Consider the following 27,545-nt stretch of genomic DNA (forward strand, 5'->3'; position numbering starts at 1 on the left):
TCCCCTTGTTTTGTCTCTGGTTTTCTGTTTGGGATGAGTACAAAAACAAAAAAGACGACATAGCCACAAAGACGTTGAAGGGTGTATATACCGGGCTGTAGCTACGATTAGAGAAAACGGCGCTGAGCGGAAGGGAGGAAGGTGACGATTGGGCGTTTTACGGGTACGATATTGGGAAGGCATTTCTGTTTGGGGCAAAAGGGCTGTATACCACGATGAGCATGTCATCATCTGACACGGCGTTTTTCATGATGAGGAAGGAAACTTGGGAATGAGCTGGAATAGGCTTTTGGTTTTTGGTTTGTGACGAGTGCAGCCAAACTCTCCCCTTTTCTTTGCGCAGCAATGCGATAATGAAGAAGATACTTTTACTGTTCATGATGTTTGTGCTTTGAAATGTGATGGTGACCTATTCATATCTAGCATACAACAAATTACTCTTCATCAAAGTAGATTTCCTGCGAAGGCTCCCTATCCTGATCCCGGCGACCACGCCGATTCCCGAGACCGAAAGCGGGGCCGGTCTATTCACGGAGCCGAACACCGGGCCGCTAAGTCCTCCATCCCGCGCTGGAATGCAGCCAGTGAGCAATGAACCTATCTTCACACCAGCACTCGCCGTTCTGTGATCGGCTGACTGGGCGGCCTTGCCAAGAGAAACATCGTCCAAACGAGCACTTTTGAAAACACGATTCTCCGCCGTGGCCACGGATATGGGCCCGAAAGCTGCCAAAACGGCAGGAGAAAGGCGCTTGTGAAGAAGGTGAAGTTGAGGTGGGTGACTTCTAGGAATTGGGGTGCGTTGTTGGTGAAGAAGCAGAATTGGGGTGGGAGGTGGAGGATGCGATCGAGGTAGGTGCCGGAGGCGATGACCTGGTCGAGGAAAAGTTTTGGGGGCCAGGACATTGTGCCATAGGGATTATTTAAACGGAATGAATGCTTGAGGAATTCTATAACTGTAAAAAAATGCTTGAGAGAGCCTTGGGGGTAGGAAACTGAAACCCGGGAAAACGGCGTACCCTTGTGGGCTGTTTCCCGAGCTGGACACGGCTCGAGTACCAACAGCAAACCTATAACGATGGATCAAACAAGTTTATCTTACTTAGCAGATGTTTTTCGAGGGTTCATTCGAATGAGACATGGAAGACGACTTCAACTTAACTACTCTAGGCGCAGCTTCATGATGTCCCGCTGATGAACTCTTATCCACCCACGGTTATGATCTCAGAAAATAGTTTGACTTGACGCTATTCAAAATAATGAATAAGATACAAGAAATCGTCTCTTGCAATTGAGGGACGCGAGGGGTTCCCGCTGCCTTTCCAATCTTGGTGATCAGTGCCTTTGCATACTTACGCCTATAGACACCTGAGGTGCACCTAAGGTCACCGCATAAACAAATGCCAGGCGTATTGAAACCAAACGCATATCCTGTCCTAACTCACTCCGAAGAGTTACCTTTTGGCCTGAAAACCTCTGGAAGAGAGAATTCTGTTGCTAAGGGCGCGAATGGAACGTGAGTGGAAAATGACATCAAAGCCAACTGACCTGCAACTTCACACCTCCAGGACATGAAAGCTCAGTCTTGTACATACTCCTCCTGTAGCCGACGCAATGCACTATCAACTTCGGCCTCCATGAGTCGGTACATCTGCGTCTTTTCTACATCCCTATCCCGGAACATGCTAACAAGATCCCAGCGTCTTTCCTGCAGGGCTACGTCAAGAGCGCACCCCTGGCCACATTGTCTTCTGATATCAGCACCATGATCAAGAAGTAATTCGATAATATTTCTATACACTTTCTTCTCTTGAAATTCGATTGAATTGATCAGACAGCAGAGGATACGGTAGCCTTGGACCAGCATATTTACGTCTGCGCCTTGATCAAGCAGCAACTCCACTTCGACTTCAGAAGCCCTTTTGACTTCTGATATCTTCTTTTCAAGGGCCTTGTTCAAATCAAGACCTCTCTGAAAGAAAGGCCTTATGATAAGCTTCACAAGTCTCAAAAAGAAGCTTGGCTGCGTCGCGACTACCTGGCGACGATGAAAAAGAGAGAGCTTTGCTTAAAAGCCTTTTGGCATGGCATGTTTCATCAACAGCAGATGTATGACATTTGCGCAGCCAGTAAGCCCAGTGAGCGATGTGTCAGGATTAAAAGCGTCAGGGATGCAATCCCCCTGCCTGACCGGATAGGCACTGTCTAGGAAGAGTTCAAAGATTCTACTCAGACCCCTGGAAGCTGCAACATAGAGCGCAGTTTCACCGGAGTACATGGACATATTAATACTTGCGCCGGCATCTAGAAGCACCTTTAAGAGGTCAAGACGACCATTTATGCATGATCTTGAGAGAGCGGTACTAATAGAGCGCTCAATAGTGTCAGTCAACGTGATGCTTTCAAGCAGTTTTCCGATGACCTCCTCATCAAGGCCTCTCTTAAGGGCCTTCCATAAGGCTCTTGCAACAACTGTAGCACCCTTGCGGGGAAGCAGATTGATGATATTGACGTCGGCAGATACTGCTACGTTGTAGAGAGCGTGGTGAGTAGAGAGCGTGGTGATCGTTGATATTTTTCTCCCAATCACAGATGATTTTAACCGCACCTCTGTGATTTCCTGCTAGGGCTGCTGAAAACCACCTGCTGTGTAAGGGTTTGCCCTTGCGCTGAGAAGCAATCACTTGGCCTCTTGATTACCGCTATCAGCCGCTATATACAGAGCATTACGGGAAAATGCTCCCCAGGTGGCGTTGATATCTGCCCCAGCGTCAAGAAGCATCTGTACAGCCTCTTGATTGCCGCTATCAGCTTCTGCATACAGAGCAGTATCGAAAGAAGCTCCCCTGGCGGCACTGATGTTTGTCGTGGCGTCTAGAAGCATCCGCAAGGCTTCGTGGTGGTTCATTCCAATAGCTGTTTTAGGTGGGCCACCAAAAACGCCCCCTTCACTGCTAGGATTTGCTCCCAAGCAGAGAAGTAGTTGTATAAGATTTTGACCACTCTCACAATAGCGAGTTGCAGAGCGCTGTCAAGAAGACTTTCTTTGGCTGATGAGGGATCGTACTAATCCATCCAACGACTGCTTTTTGGAATCGCTAAAGCTGGAGAAGAAAAGCAGGTGCTGAGTGTCATCCTCGAAACCTTTGAGGTTGCTAATAATTACTGAGCTCATAATGGTCTTTCCACAGTCTGGCTTTCCATATATTCACAGGGACTATGCAGATTTCATCTTCCAACATTCGTAATGTTCGCTGCGAGGAAACCAATCACAAGTGCCAGTGTGGAGGTGACTCAGTGCGGTCTGGTCATTGACTGCTGGGTCTGCCGCAGAAACCCAGGCGCACTTTCTGTCTAGTAGGTGTTTATCAATCAAGCCTTGAACTAATTGCTTCGTGTCTGACACTGCTAATACATGAGAATCCTATCAACGTTCTGGGGCGTTTGGCCACTAACCTTCTGTCACGATCTTCTCCATCTTATCAGCTAGCTCCACCTTCCTAGCATCAATGGTGCCTAAGAGCTCTTTTGCGTACGCAGCAGCGGCAAGCGCTGCATAGTTCTGCCATCGATCGTTTTTGTGGCTGTCGGCGTAGTCACAAATCCCCCTGACTACAAGACAGGGGAAGTTGCTGATAAGCCCGGCGGCCCACATTTCGTAGCAGAGAACATCCGTTCCAATTCGTTTCAGAACTTTTTCTCGACAAACGCCGTCTTGGATGACTAAATCTCCAGAAGCAATTGTCCCATAATGTATTTCGGGATCGCTCGTCGGCCTCTCTTCTCTCTCGATCTCCCTCTCCGCGTCGCAGCCATCGCAAAATTGTGTGTCGTCAATCCATCGGCGTTTTATGCCCCCGGAGAGATTCCGATAAGATATGCCACCAGATACATGCACCGAAGTTGGTTCGAATAATCGATCGTTTTCTGCTCCTTGGTAGATGAATGCGGGGTCTCTGCCTTTCGGGTTTGCCAACATCGGATAATTCTGAACAGCCTGAGACAGGATCTCCGGCAACTTAGAGCCCTTCAACCGCTGTACGGCTCTCAGCTTATCCACAGCTTTGAGAAGAACAGTCGGAGGAGGGGCAAGAGCGCCGACACGCTGAAACTGGCCATTCTCTCTTATCTTGCCCAGGCCGTATTGTACGACGCCTGGATGACCGTTCTTTGGAAGGCTCACGACCACGTCACCGAGACGAACATCATTTTCCTCCAAGTCGGGGACTCCAGCACCGATCCCAACTAAAAGGCCGAATCGTAGGTGCGGGAGAGAATTGGACATGCACGCTGCAGTCGTCGCTGCTGACACCAGGCCATAACTTCCCCCACCGAGTGATGTAATGACGATGTTGTGGTCCCCGATGCGGCCCCATGAGTAGTTGTTGCTGTCTTTGTCGTTCTGTTCGAAATCATCTGGTTGCCCGTGTGTCTCATCGAGCATGGCGAGCGCGGCTGTCAGCTCCTTGTTCAGAGCAGCGATCCAGCCGATGGTGTACATTTTGTACGTGGGAAGTCTGGTTGAGTCCGCCATGATGTTTACACTCACTTTGCCAGAGCTTCAGGTGTAGACAGTGGTGAAAATTGTTGCAAATGATCTACGACGTCTAGGAATGGAAGATCGAGTGGACGATTGTAGGCCAGCGCCTCTTCAGTATTTCTACTTTGACAGACCATCCCCCTCTCTTCGCCTTAGCCAAGCTTCAAATTGATTCGTCTGCTGCGCTGATAGGGGGTGTCTATGCTGCTGATGGGCCGCATGAGTAGTTAGGGGGTTGGTTGGCTCCGTGACGGCCAAGGGTGTTTTCGTGCCGCATCTCAACCAATCATTATCATGCAATGCATGTTAATGGGGCAGAGTTTTGGGCTGTGCTTCAGCGAGGCGCTGCGTTACTCTGCCCACCCTGCATCCTTTGATGGTCTTACAATCCTGAATGTTACCCTACATGAGCAACCAACAAATCCAGCAACCAACTTTGATTTCTGAAAAGAACAAGCGTGCAGTTCAACCTGATTACTACGCATGAAAATAGGTTCAATCATCAAACCCGCTGCCTGTTACTCTCCCACCCTTTTTTGGAGAAACCCCATTACCGGCCGTTTGACACCTTGTCGGTGGTCGATCGTTGGCACGTGGTCTAGGAATCAGCACGCTGTCCAGCCATGGTCGGTTCCCGCCCAACGGACTTTTGCCTTGTCGGTAGGAGCAGGAGAGGTGACTGCTGTGGCTCATGCCTTGCCCCTGCATCGCCACGAACCTTGGCAGTCACGATGTCTGCACCAAAGCAGCAGGACCAGCTGCCTCTCCTTCCCCCGGCCATTGCTTCCTGTCTGCCATCGCAGGCCAACGATTGCCGTTGCGAAAGGCTCCATGGTCGAGTGGCTCCCCCAGATGAGACTCGTTCATCTTGAAGGATTTCGTCCGATTCCTTCATGGAGAATGGCGATGTCTCCATTTTGTCCGCCGACATCTAGGTAAGTCTCGCTCAGAAGTCCATAGGGGTGGAAAGGCAAATGCTGCGAGCATTTTGGCACTGGTTGCACAAACTTTACCAAAAAGGAAATACATAAAAAAGCAACTCCCCTGCTCGGGGTGAGTCGAGCCCTCAGTTTCTATACTGCAAGTGTTTTTAGCACTTAGCAACTACGTTGCTTGCTCAGGTCTGTACACCTTTCTTTCATCGTTGGGTGATGATTTCTGACACATTTTGGATTGGTGTAGGCATACTCGCGTCTGCAGGTAAGGCAGGTGATGCTGCCGGCTGTGGTCGAGGGAAGAACGGGGGATTCATACCTGCCATCGGCAGGCTAGCAGCCGTGTTCTACGACCGAAGGAAGTTGGGCCCAGTCCTTCCTTGGAAGTCACGGCGGCACCTTCTGGGAGCGATGACGAAGAACAGCATTTACGGAGCAGCGTGGCCCTTCGCTGGGAAACGCATGAGACTCTCGTGATCCCTCTTCTGAGTTCCCATGTGCTTTAAGCACTTCGCGACTCCGTCGCGAAGCCACCTTTGTACACATCACCACGAAAACAGTGATGAGAAAAGCAATTGCGGAGCGGCTTCCCCTGTGTACCTATCCACGGAGAAACCATAAGACTCCAAACATGCTATTTCTGAGTTCGCAGGTAGCGGTAAATTTCTTGTTGACTCTGAATTTTGTATGCACTGGCGTTGGAATTATACGCCATGCGTTCGATGCAGTCCCCCTCGTCACTCCTGAAATCAGCGTGGCAGGTCTTTAACTCGGTGCTGTGTGTATTATTATGCTACCTACGTTCACCTAAGCTGAAAGCTCTCCTCGAAGTATTCTATGTGGGGCTCAGAAGATACCATTCCGACTGCGACCGCGCGTCTACTTTCATCCGCCATCCTCCCTGGACCGCTTGCGACTACCGCAGACTACCCTCCTCTCCGGTATTCAAGATGGGTTGAATGACCTTTTCAATGTTTAACCTGTGAAATTTCCATTCCGCGAGGCGATATGTGGCCTGATCCCCGATCCTTCTGTTGTCCATGGAAGTCACATAGACGTGAAGTTTTACCTGCGTATAACTTGAGACATTCTTCAGCTCGTGAGTGAGTACGTCGACGGCCAATTCCAACTGTCGGATTGACCAGTGAATTTCGATTAGCTTGGGTCGGGAAGAAGACGTTGTGAGTTTCCTGAGGTATGAGAGTGGTACCGCAATCCCACTGCCCCCAACCACAAACAGCACCTTGCTGAACCGCTCCAGAGGGAGGGACTTATCGTACGGACCGTCAACTGCCACAAGTACAGTGGCTCGTTTTGATTTCTCTGTCTCGGCGTAGTCCTTCAGCCGCGGGGTGAAGCTGTCGTATGGTCGAATCAAAAAGGTCATTTCCCGCCCGGATCCAAATGTTCTGGTTCCGGTGTCCTCAGAAGAAGCGGTCCTATGGTCTAAAACAGGTGACCTCTCCCCCAAAGACTCCCCCGCATTGAGCTAACTCAGATACTGACGCCACGGTGAACGGGTGGCTCTCCCAAAAATTCCACTTATTCAGCACCATGAGATAGTAAAACGTGCCGGGTTCAATGGTATAAAGACTCGAGGAAATTGGGATGACAACTCGAATCATGTGAGCATCCTCGTTGTAGGTGACTAGAGCCCACGCCTTCCAGAACCGTGGGCTGAAGGCCATGATCCGAGCCCCGCGAATGACACGATCTACTAGCCATATTATGGCCGGAACCCATACAAGAGGATCGTAATCGCCTTTGAAAATCGAAACATGCCTTCAAACTTGGTCAGTTTGCCGTCCCTCGTCTGGTTGCAGCACCGAACTAACCCTAGCATTGCCATGAGTATCAAGGCTGACAGGGCAATGTGAAGTACAAGGATGAGCTCGTATTGTCGGCGCCGAAACCAGAAGGCGGATGAACCAACAAGCAAGCACATAAGTATTGTGGCCTATCAGAGAGTCAGCTGCGCGGAAACCAGTATTTGGCGAAATAATTCACCATTTCACCGGTCCACTAATAGGTCAAGTTACACATTCGCCAAAAGTAATCCCAACCGCCTCCTGAGAAAGATCAGCAACGATGCGTTCCATGGCTTCACGTATGATCTTACTCCGAAGAATGAGAAGAGTATAGCCGATAGAGTGAATTACGGCTTCCAAGGTGGCGACCCGGGCTGCCCAGCGGTGGAAATTATTGTATGTTTAAAAGTCCCAGCCTGTGAGCCAGATGACAAGATTGTTCCTCATCCCGAACAGCCAAATTAGGGGGAAGTTGGCGAACGACAAAACGCCAGTTCTATCGGAAACATGGCGAAGGACCTGCATCGTGATGGAAGGATAGCTTCGAGTCCGCGTCGTCAGCATTAACTCAGATGAGAGTATAATGGGCTCGGAAGAACTCACAAGCCGTAACCTTCAAATTTTCTGTACCCGCAGACGGTGCACAACACGTTGAGAAGTAGAAACAGCATCAGTGTCAATGTCTGCACACGTGGAGGTAAGGTACCCCAGCCTCCAAAGTCCTGCACACAGCGCTGACCAAACGTCGCTGGCGTCAAAACCGTGCGTTTTAGCCATAAGCTACTGGGATGCCGGCGGGCTTGCCATTGCGCGAAAGAGGGGCCCCAGTGCATGAGTGCTCGGTTTGCCATGCCCACCGTAATGACCACCGCCCAGAACATCCCCATCGCCCAACTGTAGTTGAAATGTTGATCCCAAATGTAATCGTGTGCGTCCTGGATTGTGGTGAGCGAGCTGTCTCCTTCTAGATTTTATAGGATGAGTGTTTGCAGTGAGGAAGTAACCAACCAGCATCCGGGCCCAAAGTTCGTAGTAGGATTGTGACGGCAACATTAGCCCTTGAACGCGCTGGGCACGGTCTGGACTTGTCTCATTGAACCTGGTGATTTGAGCAATGTCTTCATCTGTAATGTCATTGACGATGTCGCGTGGGGGAAAATGTGAGCCGTTCATGTCAAGACATGAAACGTTCAGGCTCCTAGACTCTGTAAGCCAAATATCTTTGGAACAATACAAATCCCAGCATAGATACAGTGATCGCTGGTACAAGTGGCTGGTGCACTCCTGCACGGCAACAAACGCCCCAGTCGGGGCATCTGAAAATCGCAGCGTCCGGAAGGTCTTTCGACAGGCTGTCCCGCACAACCTGCCGTACGCATCAGAGGCAGCTGCTTGGGTAGAAGCAAAGAAGATTATGAAAATGTAGCATAATGGACTATCCAGCTCCCAGTATCGCATGTTTCTGAATGAACCAAAATGCTTCACAAGTCGTGGTGTAAGTGATCGGGAACCAGAAATGTGGCGGGTGAAGTGTCTAGACTCAGGGCGGATGAGCGGCTATTTATCAGATGATCAGATAATGAAGGACTGTGGGCCCAAGACATCACGTGTGCATCACTCAGCTAACGACACCCCTTCACAGTTATCCGTAGAACTCAATGGGTAAGTGGTATTGCGCAGTTGATTTTGCTGACATTTATTGACGTGTGGTACATGTTCACGGGGTCACCGTTGATATCAAGTCAGGCCAGAAACTATATGTTAGTATGATGCTAAAACACGAAACGACAGCGTGAAATACTCGCTGTATACAGGCTTTCAGTGACTGCAGGCGGCTAATATCAGGTGAAGGCTGCTGGAAAGCTGCTGGACTGTGCTAGACCACTGAAGCTGGAGTAGCTGGAACGCTCATGCATCATGCTTCTTGGCACTGCAGTCTCAACAGACAGTGGAGCGCAAGAACCGCCAACAAATGAATATCATCTACTGACTGGCCTGATGGAGATATTTCGCATCGCACGACAGAATTAAATGTGTTTCATTGAATTTATCTCAGTCTTCTTCTTATCAAGTCCGCCCTCCCACAATCAGCTGGATCGTGCGATTTCACCAGTCCTCTTGTCTGTCAAACGATTTGCCAATCATCCACCATGTCCAGATACGCGTAGGAGAATCCCATTGAAGCATAACCTACTTACGATACAAAGCAAGCACCTTTTGCCAGAATATTGCGCGCTCTGGCTGAGTAGTGACTGCTTCGTTCGCTATGTGCTGGTTCGGAACGTCTACAACCTCGCCATCAAGGCCCTTATTGTTGACGGCATTTTGCTGCTTGCCAAGATAGTAGTTGGGCATGAAGAAAGAGGCAATGAGAGGGATACAAGACAGGCAGATGGAGGCGATGGTGATGTGCCCGTTCACAATCGCGTAGGCGCGCACGCCGCCCTGACGGATGGGGTCGCTGAAGCCGTATTTCTTGAGCGTCTTGATGTTGCCGTATATCTTGGTAATCACGCTGCTCGAAACACCGGGCATCTCCTTGTGCATCTGGTCAACCATCTGCTCCGTCCAGATGCTAGTCGCAACGGCGCTGCCAATGCTGGATCCCAAGGTAGACCACAGGGTTATGATGGAAATAAGCGAGGCCACATCGTCGTGGGGGACGGAGGCCTGGACACCGACGCGGGCACCGACCACATTGAGGGAGGAAAGACAAAAGATGAGTTGTGCAGCCACGAGGCGAGCTGTATCTTGAGTCATTCTCCCGCTCGGTTGGATCAGGAGACCATAGCCAAGGATTTTGGCAGCAGCTCCAAAAATCATGAGACTTTTGTAGCGATGAGAGATGCGGTGGACTAGACCGACGACAGGTCCAATCAGACACAGGCCCATAGTGGTGATACCAAGGAAGATAGTCCATTGATAGGTGGTCCAATCTTTGATAATGAGGATGTATGACGAAAAGTAGGTGTTGCGAACGGATGAAGCCATTTGGTTGAAAGTATGAATAATCACGCCCGCAATAAAGGCACGATTCTTTAGAATACGCTTCGTCATCAAGGGCTTAGGAGCCATGAATACTTCGAAGAAGACGAAGCCGACGAGGATCACGAAACCTATGACGATCATGGCGATCATACTAGAGTTCTTCCATCCGCCATCAGCGCTCTTGGCCAGGGTGATAGGCAAGAGGATGAGGGAAAAGGCAAAGCCGAGGAGGATAAGGCCGATGATATCGATATCAACCAGACCTCGATACGCAAGCTTGGCCCAGTACACCAAGTTCTTGGGCGTCGCTTCGGAAGTGCCCGTTCGAACATCCTTGGAGTCGGCTATGGTGACCATACCTGCCTTCTCACCGCGGCGTTGCATGGCGTAGAGAGTCACTATAGCGGGGACAAGAAGAACTGGTACGAGAATGGCAAACATTCCCAGACCCCATCTCCAGTCATCGTAAAATCCCTCGGCGATAAACCCATTGACGGGAACCGTCACAATGAAGGGTAGAGATAGGCAAGCGCTGAAGAAGCCGCGCCATTCTAGAGGAGTCAAGTCGGCGACAATAATGTCACTTAGAAGATCCAAACCTGATTTGCCGACGGACGTGAAGCAAATACCGATAGTATAAGATGTAAAGGTATGAGCGCTCGCTGCGACAGCAAAACCTACAGCGTAGAAAGCAAGGATCACGACATATGTTGTAGGTCGCGACGTGATATCTGCTAACTTTCCGATAAAGGGTTTGCTGATAGCACGAATAATCTGGCTAGCGGTGTTGACGGTACCGAGTTGGCTGTGGACTTTGAATGTTGACGCGGCTAACGTGCCGAAGATCGTGGTCGTGATACCCATGTCCAGGGCGTAGGCAAACATGGTGAGGCCGACGGAAGCACCAAGCAGCCAGAGCAAAACTTTGCCCTTCTTGCCAGAATGGTAGATAACCTTGTTGAATGCCTCGACCCTGCCAACGCCAATGGCCTTGGGGCTCTCGTCGTCGGACGCGACGTAGTTGGGCTTCTCAGTCGGCTCAAACATGTCCTCGGTTGCGGTGTTCTGCACGGGAGCGTGCTGGGGCTCGGGGCCCTTAGGCCGCTTGTCGTCGACAGCGGGCGTCGACATGTCTTGCAACGTGTCGAGCAACTGGATGCTCCGAGATGAGGTCAAGACTACGCAGAGGTAGAAAGGACGATGAACACCAGAGAAGCAAGAGTACGATGGGAAGAAGAAAGAGATGGGGAGGCAAAGACAGAGAAGACAGAAAACTCTGCAGCCACAGCGATACTTGATCTAGCGTCGCCTCGCCTGACTTTTTGGCAGTGGAATCTGGAATGGCGCATTAGGCCGCTGATCGAGTCGCCCCCCACTGCGAACCGAAGCGAAGGATTCCCTTAGACAGCGAACAGTGGTCCGTCGTCGGGGTTAAGAATGTGTAATGGTTTCACGACTCGACCCAGTGGGTACATCTCACGGGTGACATGCCTAATGGAAAGATTCTCCCGGCAGGTTCCTACGCCAGTTGAGGCAGAACCAGCAGCATACCCAGACCCATGGGAAGAGAGACAAGCTCGGTTTTCTTTTTTTCCGAATTCTTTTCAGATCCTTGCACGTACTATCCACTGAAAATGCACCATGCCATCTAATCAGGTGGCTACATTTTAGAGTGAGGGGATCATCCCACTGGCGGGTGGGCAACTGCGGAGACTACCCATTTCCTTGGCAAAGTACCCAGTGTGATGGGACTGTGCATCTTGGTATTTACCATTGCTATTTCATTCGGGCGACTCGAAGTCTCTGAGTCTAGGCCGAAATCTTAGGAAGAGGGGATTCTCTCCGAGTGCCCTGAAGGCAGTCGCTTCTCCGAGAGACGTCTCTCGACACATTAAGGTGGGCATCTGTCGGAGCGGGCCAAGCGGCTAGCACCTTGGTACTGGCTTCAGGTTTTCATCCCCCTAGTTCCATGGTGGCCTTGGCATGACAAGGTTGCTCAAGGGCTGGTGCCCGGAAAACGGGATGGGCGTGGTGGCCAAAACCAGTAGCTCGTACCAAGCTGATGGCATGCGTGTCTAGTCCACCAAGCGGCTCAGGCGGATACGAATGAGCGGAATACTTTTGATAATGATTGTTATGTCCATGAATGACCCTGTGTCTTTGAGAATATAGACGTCCTCGATCAGAATTCGGCCCTCTGTGGACTTCGCGAGTCTAACAAGAGCAATACCCATGGGCGATTGTTAGCTTGCGCTCGGTGGACTCGGGTCAGTTTCATCCCAAGACTTACAAGTACTCTTGCCCGCGACAATCCGGCCGACAATGCCGATTTGTCACCAGAACGGATATCAAGATTTAAGTTCCTGAGCGTTGGACTCAAGCCGCGTCGATAGCTGAGCCTAAACGATTGAAACAGGATACGCGCTTTGCTTGGCTATCTTTGGCTTCTGAGACGCTTGTCTACGCGTTTGACGTCGTGTGCAGGCTCTTGTTCGATATTGTACGCGTAGTAGAGCATCCTCTTCACCGAGTTCATGTTGTTCTCAATCCCGGCGCTAAAGCGAATCATGTTGCCAAATGCAGCTTGGGCAGCAAGTATGCATGACAATGCTCCATTGCACCAACCACTTTCAAGGTCGTTAGTCCTGACAACGATTTGTCAAAGCGCTCATAGATACGACTCCCATGAAGGCTGTTGAGATGGCGCAGTTCTCGTGCAGAAGGGCGCTGGTGCATGCCGGTCCGAACGTAGAGGAGCAACACACTAGCAGCAATGGCTACAAAGACGGACAAGATGTTGCACACGAAGAATGCGATGGGGACCATCAGCACGTCTGAGAACGCTGCAGTGTGAAGACGGTTGGAGCACCAGAAGCAGAACAAGGCGAAGAAAGTGCTCCTCAAAAATAGTCCAAGAGACTGCCCGAGGTCCCACGCGGCGTGGCCTTCCATGTATCCGCTCTGTTATATCTCTAGGTAATGGTTCTGCTGCCGCCAGCTAAGCCACCCACGCAAGACGACACTTGTTCCTGAAACACGGATGCGAAGACGAGAGGTACCGTCATCCAGGCGTTGCCAAATTGGACGTATCGCAGGTACGTCTTCCCACTAACGGTGTTGATAAGGCGCTCCTCGCTCTGCATGATTTCTCTCCCTCGCTGCTGTTGGAAGGTTGGCTTACCGGGGCCTGCCAGAACAGCTGATATAGCATCTTTCTTTTTATTTTCTCCTTGGACTCCAGCGTTCCTCGCGTCCACTTCGTTCTGCTGGGCCGCTGGAGAGTTATCTTGGACTTCAACGGTCATCTTGGACTTTGTAGACGAGGCCAGGGTTGAACCTCTTACCATTGATGACCTTACATAAGGTAGGCACTGAATGAACCAATTTAAACAGCGCATTCTGCTGATCAACTGCCCGTGGACAGCCCAACGCCTCTAGTAGGCTAGTAGAACTACAAAATCCAGTGTAATATAACTCAACAGTCCCTACGCCAGAGACAATCCGTCTAAAAATCAAGACAACCAAGCATACCGAACATACCTAGTGTGTATATGGGTGTGGATGTATGGCACGTGCAATCAGTCGATGTTATGTTCTCCTACCGGCGTTTGCCAGAAAAGGGCAAAAGTGGACTTGCACACCTATCCCACGGTGTTAAAGGTTAGCGTAGTACTTGCGGGGCTTCGTAATATGGAAAGCCCCGCAAGAAACGCACTAACCTTTAAGACCGTGGGATAGGTGTATACTGTATCCTGGAAGAACCAGGAGGCCGGGCATATCCTCTCTTTGGACTGTAGCGTATATTGCGATTGGGCGGTTCTCCCAATCTGGTATCGCCCGTAGTATAATGGTGAGCTGCTCGGTCCGAACCGGAGAAGTGAAAAAGTCCGAACTGACATAGTATTTAGGACGAAAAGACGTCAATGCAAGCGCAAGCTCTGGCTTTTATTGGGAATGATCTAATCTAATCTGATCTGATGGATCAAATTGATTTGTCCCACCGGGTGGGCTTTCGCTTGCGGGGTGACACACTGCATGAAATATGATAGGTCTCGTTCAGAGTGGGTTGTCAGCTTACTGCGTAATTAGTCAATAGCCACACAGTTCGAGTCGGTGATTATTCGCACTGGACAGCTCCTCTTCTTCTTCTTCGTATTCTGCCCCTCCCTCGTAATTAATGTGCTTCATTGTGTAGTTAGTGCGTGCGCGAGCCGATTTCTTCCGCCTACGCTCTCCGGTCCCAGATCTCAGAAATCAGACTTCAGTGATCCGTCCAAGCAAATCCTTACGCCTTGTACGCTGGAATGTCTGAGATGAATAATTCAAAACAGAAATTGATGGGCCGCGAGGTTGACAGAAAGTATCCTCTAAATAGCTTGGTAATCACACTGCAGAAAAGTTGATCAGAAACTGTGCTTAATTGTTGATTGGAATGTTCTCAGCGCTATATCTTGTACAGTAATAAAGTGCGTAAAGTACGTCACAATCCTGTGGATTACCTATCATCCACTAATCACTCGTCACTCGTCATCCAGACTAGAGAAAATATAATTAGCAATGTCAGTCCAGGGATAAGAAAAGGGGATTGCCTAACATGTCTCGCTTCATAAAACGAGCGACGGCAGCATCGTACGCCGGCTCAGTCATGATGTAGTCTTTGATTACACCCGTACCATTACGTAGAGCAGCCACTTGCTCCTCGGTACACGTACTCGGGTCCAGCACGTAGCAGAAGTCTTCATACTGCGGCGGGACCTCATTCCTGATCGCAAAGGTGTCCGACGGGCCTTGAGTGCTGTAACTCGAGTTTGCCGCGGTGTCCACCTTGCCCGTCGCGACATCAAGATTGAACAAGGCACGGTTGAAGATTTGATACGCGGAATCAGGCTGGTACGCAGGCACCGCATGGCCTGCTTGGTAGACCCTGATGAAAGACAGATTCCCGTACTGACGAACTTGACCGCCTTCGTAGGTCTCATTCGTGAGAAGAGGCTGGTATCCCGCCTTGGCGAAGTTCTCCTGGTCGGCCCATGGGATGGCGAGAGACACTTGCTCTCCACCGATCCAGTTACACGCAAAGTCGCGATCGCCGAACATCAAAGACACCTTGATGCCGCTATGTAGCAAGTATGCAATGTCCTCGATCCAGCCCGGACGCGGGTAGTCTCCGATGCCACGGAAAGCAGACGACGAAGCGCTGGAACTACTGGTCCAATTCAGAGGCACACCGAGAGCGGCTTGGATGTGCGGCTGGTTAAGGTATCCCGCGGTAAATGGAGCTGGGAAGAGTGTGGGGTCGATTTGGGTCACATCGTAGTAATCCCGACCAGAGACGTCCAGATACGGATCGCGGACATTGTTTGTGCAGAATGTTTCTGCGTCTTGGCAGATGGCGTTTACGCTGGCGTTCGTGCCGATATTCTCGGGGTCGTAAATGGAAGAGACTTCACGACAGGCGTCGATGCGGTCGCGGCAGCCGCCTTCACGATAGTGTGCGTCCACCATGCCAGTATACACCGTCTCGTTGACTGTTTCGATTCCATAGGTGTTGTTGAAGGCCATCTCAGGGTACGAAGGCCACTGAACCTGACGATCGATGCAGCCGTTCACGATCAGCAAGGTGTCAAGATTGAGAATGTACTGCGCCCCTTCGGTTCCGTCCCATGTTCCATTCTGAATCTTCTCATTTTGTTCCTGGAAGTATGCAGCAAAGGCAGGTCCGTAGCGTCCGCCATATGATTGAGTGGCAATGCTGATGCGGTCGTTGTTCGGGTGGTAGCCTGGAAACTCCTGGAACCAGACCTGAGAGAAGTGCCAAAGTGCGATGGCGGCATTGCGGCTGCCCCAGGATGTGGTGTTGCGGTTGTCGACCGGGAGTGTGCCCGTTTGGAACGTCACGTTTTGGGCTGGGATCGGGGAAGATGCGTTGAGGGTTTGGGTGCCCCCAAAGAGATTGCGGGTCACGTTGCGGAGTGTGTTGTAGGAGAAACCCACTTGGACGGGTTGGTCAATGTAGAGCATGTTGACTTTCTCAGATTAGCCACGCATACGAATCAAAGATATTCAGAGTACGCATACCGTGGTTGTTCCATGACCATTCGCTGGGTCGCGTGGAGTTGGAGTCATTGTTGATGTGGCACGGCCCGTTCTCGTTGAACAGCCCCGGCATTGACGAGCTGCCCGGCCCACCGTTCATCCAGATTGAAAGTGGCGCATTTTCCGGATCTTCTTTGGCCTCGAAGAACCAGAAGAATGTGTTGATCTCGTAGTCTTGCTCTTGACCCACTCCCTCGAGAGTTCCGGGAGGGAGGTGAATGTAGCCGGCGTATGACTTTACACCCTCGGTTTCCTCACAGAGATTGGGCTACGGTCGTTAGGTGTTGTCCAGACAGACGGGATCAGAGCGAATACCTCTTTATAGGATATCGTGATGTTTTCGTCAAACTTGGACTTGAGGACTGTGACTCCTTCAGGCGCCGGCGGGAATTGGGCCAGCGAAGACTGGATCAAAGCTGTCGCAACGACGACAGCAGAGAAAGATTTCCGCATCCTGTCGACGATGCTCAAGCTATGGCCATGGCCGGCTTCAGATTCAAGAAAAAGAGATTGTAAGATCTTTCTGGCGCGGCATCTGGGGGAGTACGAGCAATCGCTTTATGTCATTAACTCTGATTTTCCCCGCTCATGTTGATTTCTGACCTTCCTACTTCGGCGCTTGGTGCTCAATGATTCACCATCATCGTGCGCTTATGTACGGAGGTTGCACCGCCAAGGAAGTCGTATCAAGCTTGCCCGGAAGCCGATTCGGTTTTCTGATGAGAGGGGCAGGGGATGGGTGCGGGGTCGCTGGGAGACCCGGAGGAGGCCAAGACTCGGCTGCGGGATGCGTTGAGTTGGCGGATGAATTGGCCAATGGGAGTGATTGCTCGAAGCTTGAATTCCCGCTTTGAATGCACCGCTGGGGAAAAAAAGGCCTTATCAAACATCCTGCTCATCCGGGTGCTGGTGATCCTCATGGTGCATTAGGGTGAACGTTGATGTACAGCCGAAAATTGAATACAGGACAACGACGACGACTACAGCAGCTTCGACAACGATCATCATAGCGATAACAACGAAACAGAAGCTTCAATTATCGCGACGACAATAGTCAGGATGATGGGACGGCCGATGATCAAGACACCAATAACAACAATCTGAAATAACAGATAAGATGAGTAAGGAGTACTCCGTCCGGCTAAGTGGAAGCATCCGTTCGGATAGCACTCCCTAACTTCAGACAAGACAGCCGCACTCGCGTCCAATGATGATTCGCAAGAAAAGCCAAGATCTTATGAAGCCCAGGCCATCATTTTGAAGGAATAGCTGGCACTCAGGTCGGAGTCCTTGCGTTTCCGTTATCATCCGGACTCAGCTCCGAAAGGCCCGAGCCAGAGTGGATTTCGACCGGGACCGGTAGGTGGGGAATACCCCGCTCGGTATTCGGCTCGGGGGCCGGCGTGGGAGGTGGATCGGCACGCAAAGCTTGAGGCTTACTCATACGCAAGGTCCTACGTACGGAGGTCTCGGCGTCTGCCTCACTTTTGCCGATGTTGCTGTCGAGATTCGGGATCAGATTGGCCTGTGATTGCGACATGCCTGGGGGAATGACGCCGCCGAATCGCGTTTCAGGGTTCCCCGCAAAGCCGGAGCACAACCAAGATGACGCCTTTCCAGCTCGGGATGGCAAACAGCTGGAAGCGCACCACGACCACTGAGAGGCATGGTGTTGGTCGTCAACTATGTGTGAAAGCATCCTTTCTGACAAATGCAATATTGAATAATGGCGCAGTGATTGGCTCGCTGAGATGTTGTTGGAGAATTCTATGTACACTTGACCTCGGATGCGCATGCCGTCTTGAATCATGATTCGATTGTCCCCACCGACGGATGTTTGAGTCAATATTAGGGCGTGGTTGACCTCGCGAGAACGACCATATAAGCGTCTTAAGAGCCGGCCTTCGGTTTGGCGCGGCATCACTAAGTAAACCTCTAAGACCATCGTCAAAATGGCCGCCGCTGCAGTTCAAGCTCCTCTCCTCGCAGGACCTCCAGGTCAACCTGACATTGGCTACGCACCTAACCACGACAACTATCTGGCAAGGATTCAGCGTCGTCACGAACAAGAAAAGCTGAACAATTCTCTACCCGACGGTTTCCCTCAAAAGTTGGAGTCAGAGCTCGTCTGGGATGGCAACACACTGGCTGAGACATATGACTGGAACTATGTGTTAACGGATGCCGACAAGAAAGGGGTCGATGAAGCTCTCCAGCACTTCAAGTGTATGTGAATAATGCATGTTCGTCAACCTGGGCCGTTTGAGTAACTCTCCTTGCAGCACTGAAGAAACCCCCTGGTGAGATTAACCAGGAGACATTTCCGCTGCCCAACTTGCACAAAACTCTTCGCGCCATCTCCGATGAGGTTCATAACGGACATGGCTTCAAAGTTGTGCGCGGAGTACCGGTCACTAAGTACACCCGCGAAGAAAACGTCATCATCTACGCCGGAATCTCATCTCATGTCGCACCCATCCGCGGGAGACAAGACACTCAATTCAACGGCGAGCCAGCGGACGTTGTCCTCGCTCATATCAAGGATCTCACAAAGGTCGTCGACGCTCAAAGAATCGGGGCACCCGCATACACCACCGACAAGCAGGTATTCCACACCGACTCAGGTGACGTGATTGCACTTTTCGCCCTTGGTGAGGCTGCTGAGGGCGGCCAGAGCTACCTTTCAAGCAGCTGGTTTGTCTACAACGAGCTCGCTAGAACGCGGCCTGATCTGATCCGTACTTTGGCGGAGCCTTGGAATGCTGATGAGTATGCGATCATTCTGTCACATATCCAGCCTCAATACTCACATCATATACAGGTTCGGCAAAGACGGCAGGTCGTACAGCACCCGACCTCTGCTACACTTCCAACCATCAGAAGGCGACAAGCCAGAGCGCTTGATCATCCAATACGCACGAAGAAGCTTCACCGGATACTGGGGACTTCCCCGATCGTCTGACATTCCTCCCATCACGGAAGCTCAGGCTGAAGCCCTCGATGCCTTGCACTTTACCGCTGAGAAGTACCGAGTATCTCTCGACTTTCACCAAGGAGACATTCAGTATGCGAACAATCTGAGCATCTTCCACGCACGTGGAGGGTTCGTTGACTCTGAAGAAAAGCAGTAAGTCGAAGACCATTGAATGAACGTCAGCTGAATTAATGCTAAAACTTTGGCCAGGCGTCACCTCACACGCCTGTGGCTTCGAGACCCCGAGCACGCTTGGAAGACGCCGGAAGCGCTGAGGGAGAGATGGGACAGAGTATATGCTGGAGTGACTGCGGAGAAATCGGTGTTCCCTCTGGAGCCGCAGATTCGCAGTGCTAGTCGAGGTGAATTCAAGCCAGAGAAAGAGGACGCAAAGGCCTAGGTAAAAGAAACGCCATAAATCAAGCCTGGCCAGTTGCCTCTTGCCCGTTCGGCTGCCACCTGTTTTCTTGATGCTAGATGCACCTCCGCCGAGCCAATGAATGAAAAAGGTTCAAAGACGAAGTATCATCCTACATCAAATGTAATTGAATTAACAATCAAGAAGTAATCCCCTATCTCATGACTCGCTCAATTCATTTCACGATCGCTTGTCGATGGCTGGCTGAATACCAGTTGCGAGCTGCATGCTTGCGCAGCACGATCGCATCTTCCCAGGACCGGATGACGTCGTCACGGCATGGCACAAATTAGGCTTGGCCTCCGCGGCGTGAACCAACTCCGTGTGCTTAAGCCGAATACCACTAAGAGCTGAAGACACCTGGGAATACATCGGGCAAACCAACATGCCACAACACTTGAGCTAAGACGACTCCAAACCTTATCATCCCACTTGCTCGTTGGATTGCTACAACCAACCCTACTATTGCGTTATCGGGACCTTGGAATGCACAGTCGCAACACCCCCACAGCCCGACGTGAAAAAAGCGACCTAGTGCCGGCTTCAAGTATCGGTATCAATCGGCATCGCATTTCGGCGCTGCATTTGGTGACTTTGTTCTGGCGTTGTGGGGATACAGGCACCTTCCACCCCGGGAGATAATGCAAGCTGGCGTAGGCGCATGGGTCTGTGGGTTGGGAGAACGGCCGAGGCCGAGATGGCACCCCGCGGAATGCCATGATGTTGGTGTTTGCATACATATACTGCCATCCGATCGTCCAATGTATGAAACTCCTGAGTTCAGTGCGTTCAGTTAGGTTGCCTCCTCAGATTATTTCACCGCTGTTGTCTTTCTGCTTTTGACCACAGATCGGTCACACAATGTCTTTTCTACGGCGACCGTTTAAAAGTCGCGGCAGTGAAGACAGCGTCGATGCGAATTCGGGCCATGAATCGGACGTTACCGATGGAAGCCTTCACTATGTCGTCGAGAAGGGCGGAAACAACTCGGGCCCCTCTTGCCAGGAGGCAACCGGTGCTCCAGTTGAGACGAGTTCACCGTTAGGATATGCTGTCGGGCCCGTCACTATCGTCTTTCTCAATGTGAGCAAGATGATCGGAACTGGCGTCTACTCAACCCGTACTTCACAGGCATGCTCTTGTTGACATTAGCACTGACAAGCCGCAGCCTCCGCCATCCTCAAGGGCACTGGTTCAGTCGGGCTGAGTATGATCTACTGGGCCCTGGGATTCCTGACTTCCATCGCCTCCTTTTCAGTATATCTCGAATTCGCTTCGTACTTCCCAAACAGATCCGGCTCCGAGGTAGTGTATCTGGAACAGGCATATCCGCGACCGAAGTGGTTGTTTCCCACGGCGGTCGCCTTCCAGTCTGTGGCACTGTCTTTCAGCAGTGGCAATGCTATCGGTAGCCAGGCATATCCTTATCTCTTGTATCTCGTTGCTAATTAAATTCAGTCCTTTCTCAGTATCTGTTCAAAGTAGCTGGGTCGACTCCAGGGCCCTGGCAGTTGAAGGGTGTGGCGGTGGCTGGGTACACTGTCGCCACATTAGGTGAGCCCACCTGCAACTCTGAGGCACGATCTTTCCCGACTTACTGACTTGTTACTCTCACTTGTTGCTCTACACGACAACTTCGCTTACCAGTTTTCCAATGGAGTCGGCGCCGTCAAGTTGTTGACGCTAGTCTTCATCGCCATCACCGGATTGGTTGTACTAGGAGGTCACACCAAAGTCCCTGAGCCACATGCAACACTTCGAGAACTCATTTGATGGTCAAGCGACGGCTTACGGCTTGACGAATGCTCTTTACAGAATCATTTTCTCGTATGCCGGTTTCGAGAATGCCTTCAATGTCGTGAATGAGGTTAAGGTATGTTCAGGGATGATTGGGCAGTTTGATTCTGGTCTCTACATAAGTACAGAATGCTGACAGAGTGACATTCAGAACCCGGTGAAACAAATCAGGAAGTACGGGTGGATTTCTCTTGGCATCGTGACTGTTCTCTACATTCTAGCCAACATTGCATACTTCGCCGCCGGTACGTCTTGGCCAATACACTTGTGGCGTCTTCAGGCGACACTGACTCACTTCGAACAGTACCGAAAGCGGACTTGACAGCAGCCGAACAGATCGCAGCAAGTCTATTCTTCGCCAACGTTTTCGGTTCCAGCGGCGCGGTCAGAGGGCTCAATTTCCTCATTGCCTTGAGCTCCTTCGGCAATCTCCTAACCGTGCTGATCGGATCTTCCCGAATGTTACGAGAATGTGGAAGGTACGATGAAGATGAGCATGTTGTAGAGGATCGTGCTAATAGAGGCTTCTTTTCAGACAAGGTGTTCTGCCCTATCCTCGATTCTGGGCATCAACAAGACCTTTTGGCACGACCCTGGGTCCTTATCTCGTCAAATACATCTTGACTATAATTATGATTGTCGCTCCTCCCGCCGGCGACGCTTTCAACTTTAGTAAGTCTGCTTCATTCATCGCAACTATCATGTTTTGAGAGCTTGGGAACTAACACAGATCTAGTCGCCGACCTCCAAGTCTACCCTTCCGCATTCTTCGGTTTCGTCATGTCAGTGGGGCTCTACGTCGTGCGCTGGCGTCGCAGTCGCCTCAATCTTCCTCCGCCTGAGTTCAAAGCATGGGACGTCATTATCATCTTCAACATCGCAAAGGACTTGTATCTCCTCATTATGCCTTGGTATCCCCCTGAGGGTGGCGTATTTGCCGGCGATGTGAGCTTCTGGTATGCTACATATGTCGTTGCCGGCATCGGCATGTGAGTTGGCCCCCGGAAACCCAGCATTGACGAAGAACTCGCACTGACAACAATTACTAGTCTTCTTGGATGTGGTGTGTACTACTGGCTTTGGATCTATGTGGTCCCGAAGGCGAGGGGCTACCGCATTAGGCAGCAGGTCTTGGAGCTGGCCGACGGCGCTCAGAGTCACAAGCTTGTCAAAGTCCCGGTTGGCGACTTAGCTGAATGGGATGCCACGCACGATCACGTTGGACGGCCGTTGCAGCAAGTTCCAAGTGTTCCAGGATCCGAGGAAGAAAAGAAGCCAGCAGCTGTGTGAGGTTTGAAGAATTCAAGAGCAATAATCAGCATTCGGCTATTGTGGCGGGAGATAGATAGTTGTTCATGTCCGTCAGCATTTAGCCACGCATTTATCAACAGATACGTTTCCTATGCTCTATTAAGCTACACCATGGATGAAACAAGAATGAGGCAGCCAAATAAGACGTCATGATTCAACCTTGGTAGGTGTCTTGATTGCCGCAGGTGCCGTTACTATCACCACAATTTTGTCGTGGTCCTTTAGTAGAGGGTCTGCGACGAAACTTCTATTAGGTTATGATAAAATTGTTGGTTTGCAGTATTGATGTAGTATCTAGTTGCCAACTCAACGTCCCAGACGCACTCTCCGATCTCTTGCAGTATTAAATTCAAGCCTTGCAGGTATTGCAGTTGGCCCGAGTTCAGTCGTATCTCCAGTTCTCGTCCTTCTTGCTCTGGTCCGTCACGCCATAGCTAATATCCATGCAGCATGCCAGCTGCGCTCCATTACAGGTGTAACCCGGCCAGGAGGTGGTGCACGTGGCACCAGCGCTAGCGGCGAAGAAGACAGCAGCGATGGCCGCGGCGAAGCCTGTGATCTGCATGGTAGGCTAGGTTTTGGTCTAGTCACCAACTTAGCCAAAGCTTGTTTGGACAAGAACCTATCATTGCACCTACAGTGATAATTGCGATATAAACTATGTATAACATGGTTCGCGATTTCGTTGATTTGGCAAAGGATGATGGTGGTTGTAGGAAGATCATTTCGCTTAAGGTTCTGGCACACTCTTTATAGTTCGGCCAGTTATGCCGGCCAAGACGAGGACAATTTGTGTGTAGAACTTTTAATCTATCTCAAATGATAGTGGATTGCTCTATAGTATGATTGTGTCGGAACTCAGGAGTAATTCGTATTTTAGAGTTATCCCGCCGGCTGAGAAGTCATCCATAGTAGCGGGCTAGAACCTTCTCCCGTCGGTTGGGCCATGACTCTGATCCTGGGGAGTGCTGGTCAGTCTGTGGATACAGAAGAAATGAACAGATTGTCTATTGTTGGGAAGTTAATATTCTACTCTTTGTTTGAGCCGAACACTCTCTGACTTGGCCATCGGAAGGAACCCGTCACGCAGCACGTGTGGTTTACTATCGTGAGTCAACTCCAGTTCTTATATCCGAGCTGTCCACAGCAGTCGAATTGCTGCACGCCCTCATAAGCCAATATTAGGTCCACTCGACAAGCCCCAAGAGTTCCACAAAGCTAGCTAGATGTGCCAAGAACGAAGGAAAAGACCGCCAGTCTAGCCCCCTAAAACTCAGCGCCGTTTTCCAAGAACACTGAGAAGCAAAGCGAAGTGACACAAAAATACATGACGCATGCATGCGGATTCGCAGTATGTATGTCGTTCATGACGACCTCGAACACCATCTATTTCTCCCTGTTCTTCATCTAAATGAAGCTCGAAAGAGCTCGGCAGCAACCCAAGCTTCTCAACGGCATCTCTTGACAGTACCATTTGATCGATGGAAGGATGCCTGAGAAACAGTAAGTGATTGGGAATGAAGTTGACCATTCTGGGCAGCATATCACCTATGTAAATAGCCTCCTCCTTCGTATAACCAGATGCCTCAACGCAGTGGCGCAAATTGTGGTCACTCGAGCTCGGGCCAAACGCAATCATTGTGATTCACATGCTCACAACGCAGACAAAATCTGGACAATCTCTGTCATGCGTGAGGGCCAACTCGGATCTTTGTTTGCAACATCTAAGAGAAATACACCAAAGTAGTTGGGATTGAGGACGAGGGAATGTCTCTTGGGATTATTTGTCAAGCACATCTTGTGGGGCCTTAGGAAATCCCTGGAGCCCTGTCATTTGGAAGAATGCTCCGAGTTTGATATCTTGGTCGCGCTGATTTGAAGGGAAATGAGTCTTGTGGACTGTTGGCAGCCTAGGCTCATATTCCGTCCGTGAGGAATGGACTCGAGCATCTGATCTCGGGGGTGATCACTCTCTGGAAAGGTATTGCATGTTGATTTGAATATTGAACCCACTCTTCGTCTTGCTAACTTCCGTACCCACTACTTCTGTCTGCCACTATTTACGTCGTGAGAAACTGACAGTTGGGGACGGTTATCTGATCCGGACCTGGAAATGGTATCTTGCAATCTATGCAACTGAATTCCGCTTGCGCCCTCGGATTATTAGATGATCTTCTCATCCATGCCACCGTCTCGGGGGGTATTAGTACTGGAAACGCCATCTAGGGTCTTTGTCGCCAGGCCAGTCGTTCAAGTCTCCAATAGCATTGACTTCCTCCGCAATCGCTTCGCGCCTCTTGTTTTCTCCCTTGAGAACGAAGTACAAGACAGCACACACCGCAATGTTGGCGATCAGGTATGCCAAAGCCAGAGAGTGACCGACAATGTACCGCGGGCCATCGTTTGAACGATACAGCTGGGTGCCCATCACCGCGCCAAGGTTGCCGATGGTGATCTGCATAGCGTTGCCCACGGCGCGCTTGGTCTGACCAGAGACGTTGATGGCAGGCCATGAGAGGACCAGGGCAGTAGCAGGGTAAATGCCTCCGGCGGCGAAGAAGGTTCCGAGGTATGAGACACCAGGCTTCCCCGCGGGGTCGGTGTTGGCGAGGAGGATGATATAGCCGATGGCTGCGAAAGCGGAGGATCCCATGATGAAGAATGCTCGGCGGCCGGTTCGTTCGGAGTAAATTGCGACGGTCAATGTCGTAGCGAAGGCAAGAGCGTACGGTGGAATCGTGAGCAGTTGAGCCTTTGCAGCGGTGTACCCAAGGTTCTTAATAATGGTAGGCTAGCCAGGTCAGCTTTTATCGCTCGCTTTGTTAACGTTGATCACCTAGTACTCACCAAAAACAGAGAAAACGTGTAGAGGGGTAGGCTCATGGTGTGAAAGCCCAGACCATACAACCAACACTTTGGGTCCTTGAGAGCGTCCAACACGTAGGCCCACGTGAAGCGCTCATCGTGAGTGGCGTCGCTGTCGGCAGCCAGTCGGGCGCGGATGAAACGACGCTCCTTGTCAGAGACGAATTGAGCAGTGTCGGGGTAGTTCTGAATGAACCAATACGCGGCGACAGCGATGACGACGGTAGCAATACCCTCCTGGTCATAGAGTTAGTGTCATGGAAGTGTCAAGTCAAGTTGAGTACGAACCAAAATGAAAATCCATCGCCAACCATTGGCCCACACGATGCCTTTCATGTGTCCAATGCCCTGACTATTGTTAGCAAGCTGATTGAATGGTAATGATGTTGAATTACTGACCCATGCGAGGATACCACCGAAAGCACCTGCAAGAGAAGCAGCGCTGAAGAAGAGGGAAATGCGATATTGCCGCTCCCGACGCCGGTACCACATAGAGAAGTAGAAGACAACTCCAGGGAAAAGACCACTTTCCGTAACGCCTAGGAAGAACCTAGCGACAAAGAAACCAGCCATGTTGGTGCAGATACCCATCAGAGTAGCAACAACACCCCAGGCAATGGTCAGAGTAGGAAGCCAGAAACGAGGGGTCGTTCTCTTCAGGATAATGTTGCATGGGATCTAATTGGAAGTCAGAGACATGCGTCGGTAGTTTTCCAAGCCTTGGAAACGACTGTTGGCCTACCTCGAAAAGAACATAGCCGATGAAGTATAGCGTGAGACCAGTAAGATACTCATTTCCAGCTGGCGAAGGTCAGCCGGCCATTGACTTCATAAGGTACCGTGTCGTGCGAGGCCCGAACTCACTCATGTGCAGGTCGTCGGTAAGACCCTCGATTCTTGCGTTACCAACTGCCCTTGTATCAGCAATTACGTCTCTCGAAATACCCTCACGATGGCTCACCATTAGATCGGTCAAGGAAAGAAAGCAGATACAGAATTCCGACCGCGGGCAGAAGCTTTGCGTCAAGCTTCCGTAGCAATGCCTTCTCGTTCACGGCCTCCTCTCCAATCTCGATCTCTGAAGGACTCTCCGCTCCGCTGGACTCGTTCAGCGGCGCCTCTGACGCCTTCTCGGGCGCGAGGTCCGGCTTCACCGCGCTCATCCTGAATGTCGGAAGAGCCTCGTTCGATTCGACAATTTTTCTTTGATGTTGTTTCCTGAGGAAAACCTGTACGTGAAAGCCTTCTCTCGGTCGCGACCTCAGCCGTGCATTCACCTGAAGTCGATTTTGACGCGGGTTGTGTGTTGGGTGAAAACTCTACGGCTACGCGCACGGCTTTTCAATGCGGCCCCAAACGGAAGCGAAGAGACCAGACGGCCGGGTTCAAATCTCTGCAGGCAATTAAGACACAAGATTGGCGAGGGAGAACGAGTGTGGATTGGGGGCCTCGCCCCTCTTCGGTTGGGTGTCATTGTGTCGAACCTACACGTATCTGTGAGCATTTCTCACTGCCATTTCCCTGGGTACGCATGGCATCATCGGTCCATGATGACATTTACGGCTCCTCATTCCAATTTCATCTTAGCTACCGTTGCAGATTGTCGGTGTCGAGTGGATTGCGCAATTGGTGGTGGGTGATGAAACACAAATTCTGTTGGTCGTGATTGGCTGCTGGCCCTTCAGTTGGATCACGACATGTTGAACCCGATGGCGACATCGTCGAACTGGGGCTTTTCCCCCAACTTTCTCCAACAACCCCCCAATTGTCGCTCTGTGATAAATAACACAGTTCGCTTGGCAAAGTTCGAGGT

At 50.9% G+C, this 27,545-nt stretch overlaps 5 protein-coding genes across 5 annotated transcripts; 2 read left to right on the forward strand and 3 right to left on the reverse strand.

Annotated features, from left to right (window-relative positions):
• Positions 1-9,473: 9,473 nt before the first annotated feature.
• Positions 9,474-11,402, reverse strand: str3-1 (Siderophore iron transporter 3; the record flags this gene model as incomplete). Its single annotated transcript, XM_037327858.1, has 1 exon — positions 9,474-11,402. The coding sequence occupies one exon, from the start codon at positions 11,400-11,402 to the stop codon at positions 9,474-9,476; it is 1,929 nt and encodes a 642-aa protein (XP_037174742.1).
• Positions 11,403-14,791: 3,389 nt separating this feature from the next.
• On the reverse strand, positions 14,792-16,820 carry CGCA056_v012615 (Carboxypeptidase S1-like protein B; the record flags this gene model as incomplete). The annotated part of the gene is made up of 4 exons (XM_037327859.1): positions 14,792-14,807; positions 14,866-16,297; positions 16,350-16,635; positions 16,683-16,820. 4 exons carry the CDS (start codon positions 16,818-16,820, stop codon positions 14,792-14,794), a joined length of 1,872 nt encoding a protein of 623 aa, XP_037174290.1.
• Positions 16,821-18,319: 1,499 nt separating this feature from the next.
• Positions 18,320-19,741, forward strand: CGCA056_v012616 (Taurine hydroxylase-like protein SAT17; the record flags this gene model as incomplete). Its single annotated transcript, XM_037327860.1, has 4 exons — positions 18,320-18,593; positions 18,650-19,136; positions 19,189-19,494; positions 19,552-19,741. 4 exons carry the CDS (start codon positions 18,320-18,322, stop codon positions 19,739-19,741), a joined length of 1,257 nt encoding a protein of 418 aa, XP_037174116.1.
• An 879-nt stretch (positions 19,742-20,620) lies between these two features.
• On the forward strand, positions 20,621-22,846 carry MUP1-3 (High-affinity methionine permease; the record flags this gene model as incomplete). Its single annotated transcript, XM_037327861.1, has 9 exons — positions 20,621-20,879; positions 20,928-21,167; positions 21,218-21,313; positions 21,541-21,632; positions 21,708-21,801; positions 21,861-22,035; positions 22,092-22,228; positions 22,293-22,545; positions 22,606-22,846. The coding sequence occupies 9 exons, from the start codon at positions 20,621-20,623 to the stop codon at positions 22,844-22,846; spliced, it is 1,587 nt and encodes a 528-aa protein (XP_037174746.1).
• A 2,224-nt stretch (positions 22,847-25,070) lies between these two features.
• Positions 25,071-26,895, reverse strand: CGCA056_v012618 (putative transporter; the record flags this gene model as incomplete). Its single annotated transcript, XM_037327862.1, has 7 exons — positions 25,071-25,658; positions 25,715-25,969; positions 26,021-26,080; positions 26,132-26,410; positions 26,475-26,533; positions 26,597-26,641; positions 26,694-26,895. 7 exons carry the CDS (start codon positions 26,893-26,895, stop codon positions 25,071-25,073), a joined length of 1,488 nt encoding a protein of 495 aa, XP_037174791.1.
• Positions 26,896-27,545: the final 650 nt, after the last annotated feature.

Source organism: Colletotrichum aenigma (genome assembly GCF_013390185.1).
Source record: "Colletotrichum aenigma strain Cg56 chromosome Unknown KSG_Cg56_contig08, whole genome shotgun sequence".
NCBI lineage: Eukaryota > Fungi > Ascomycota > Sordariomycetes > Glomerellales > Glomerellaceae > Colletotrichum > Colletotrichum aenigma.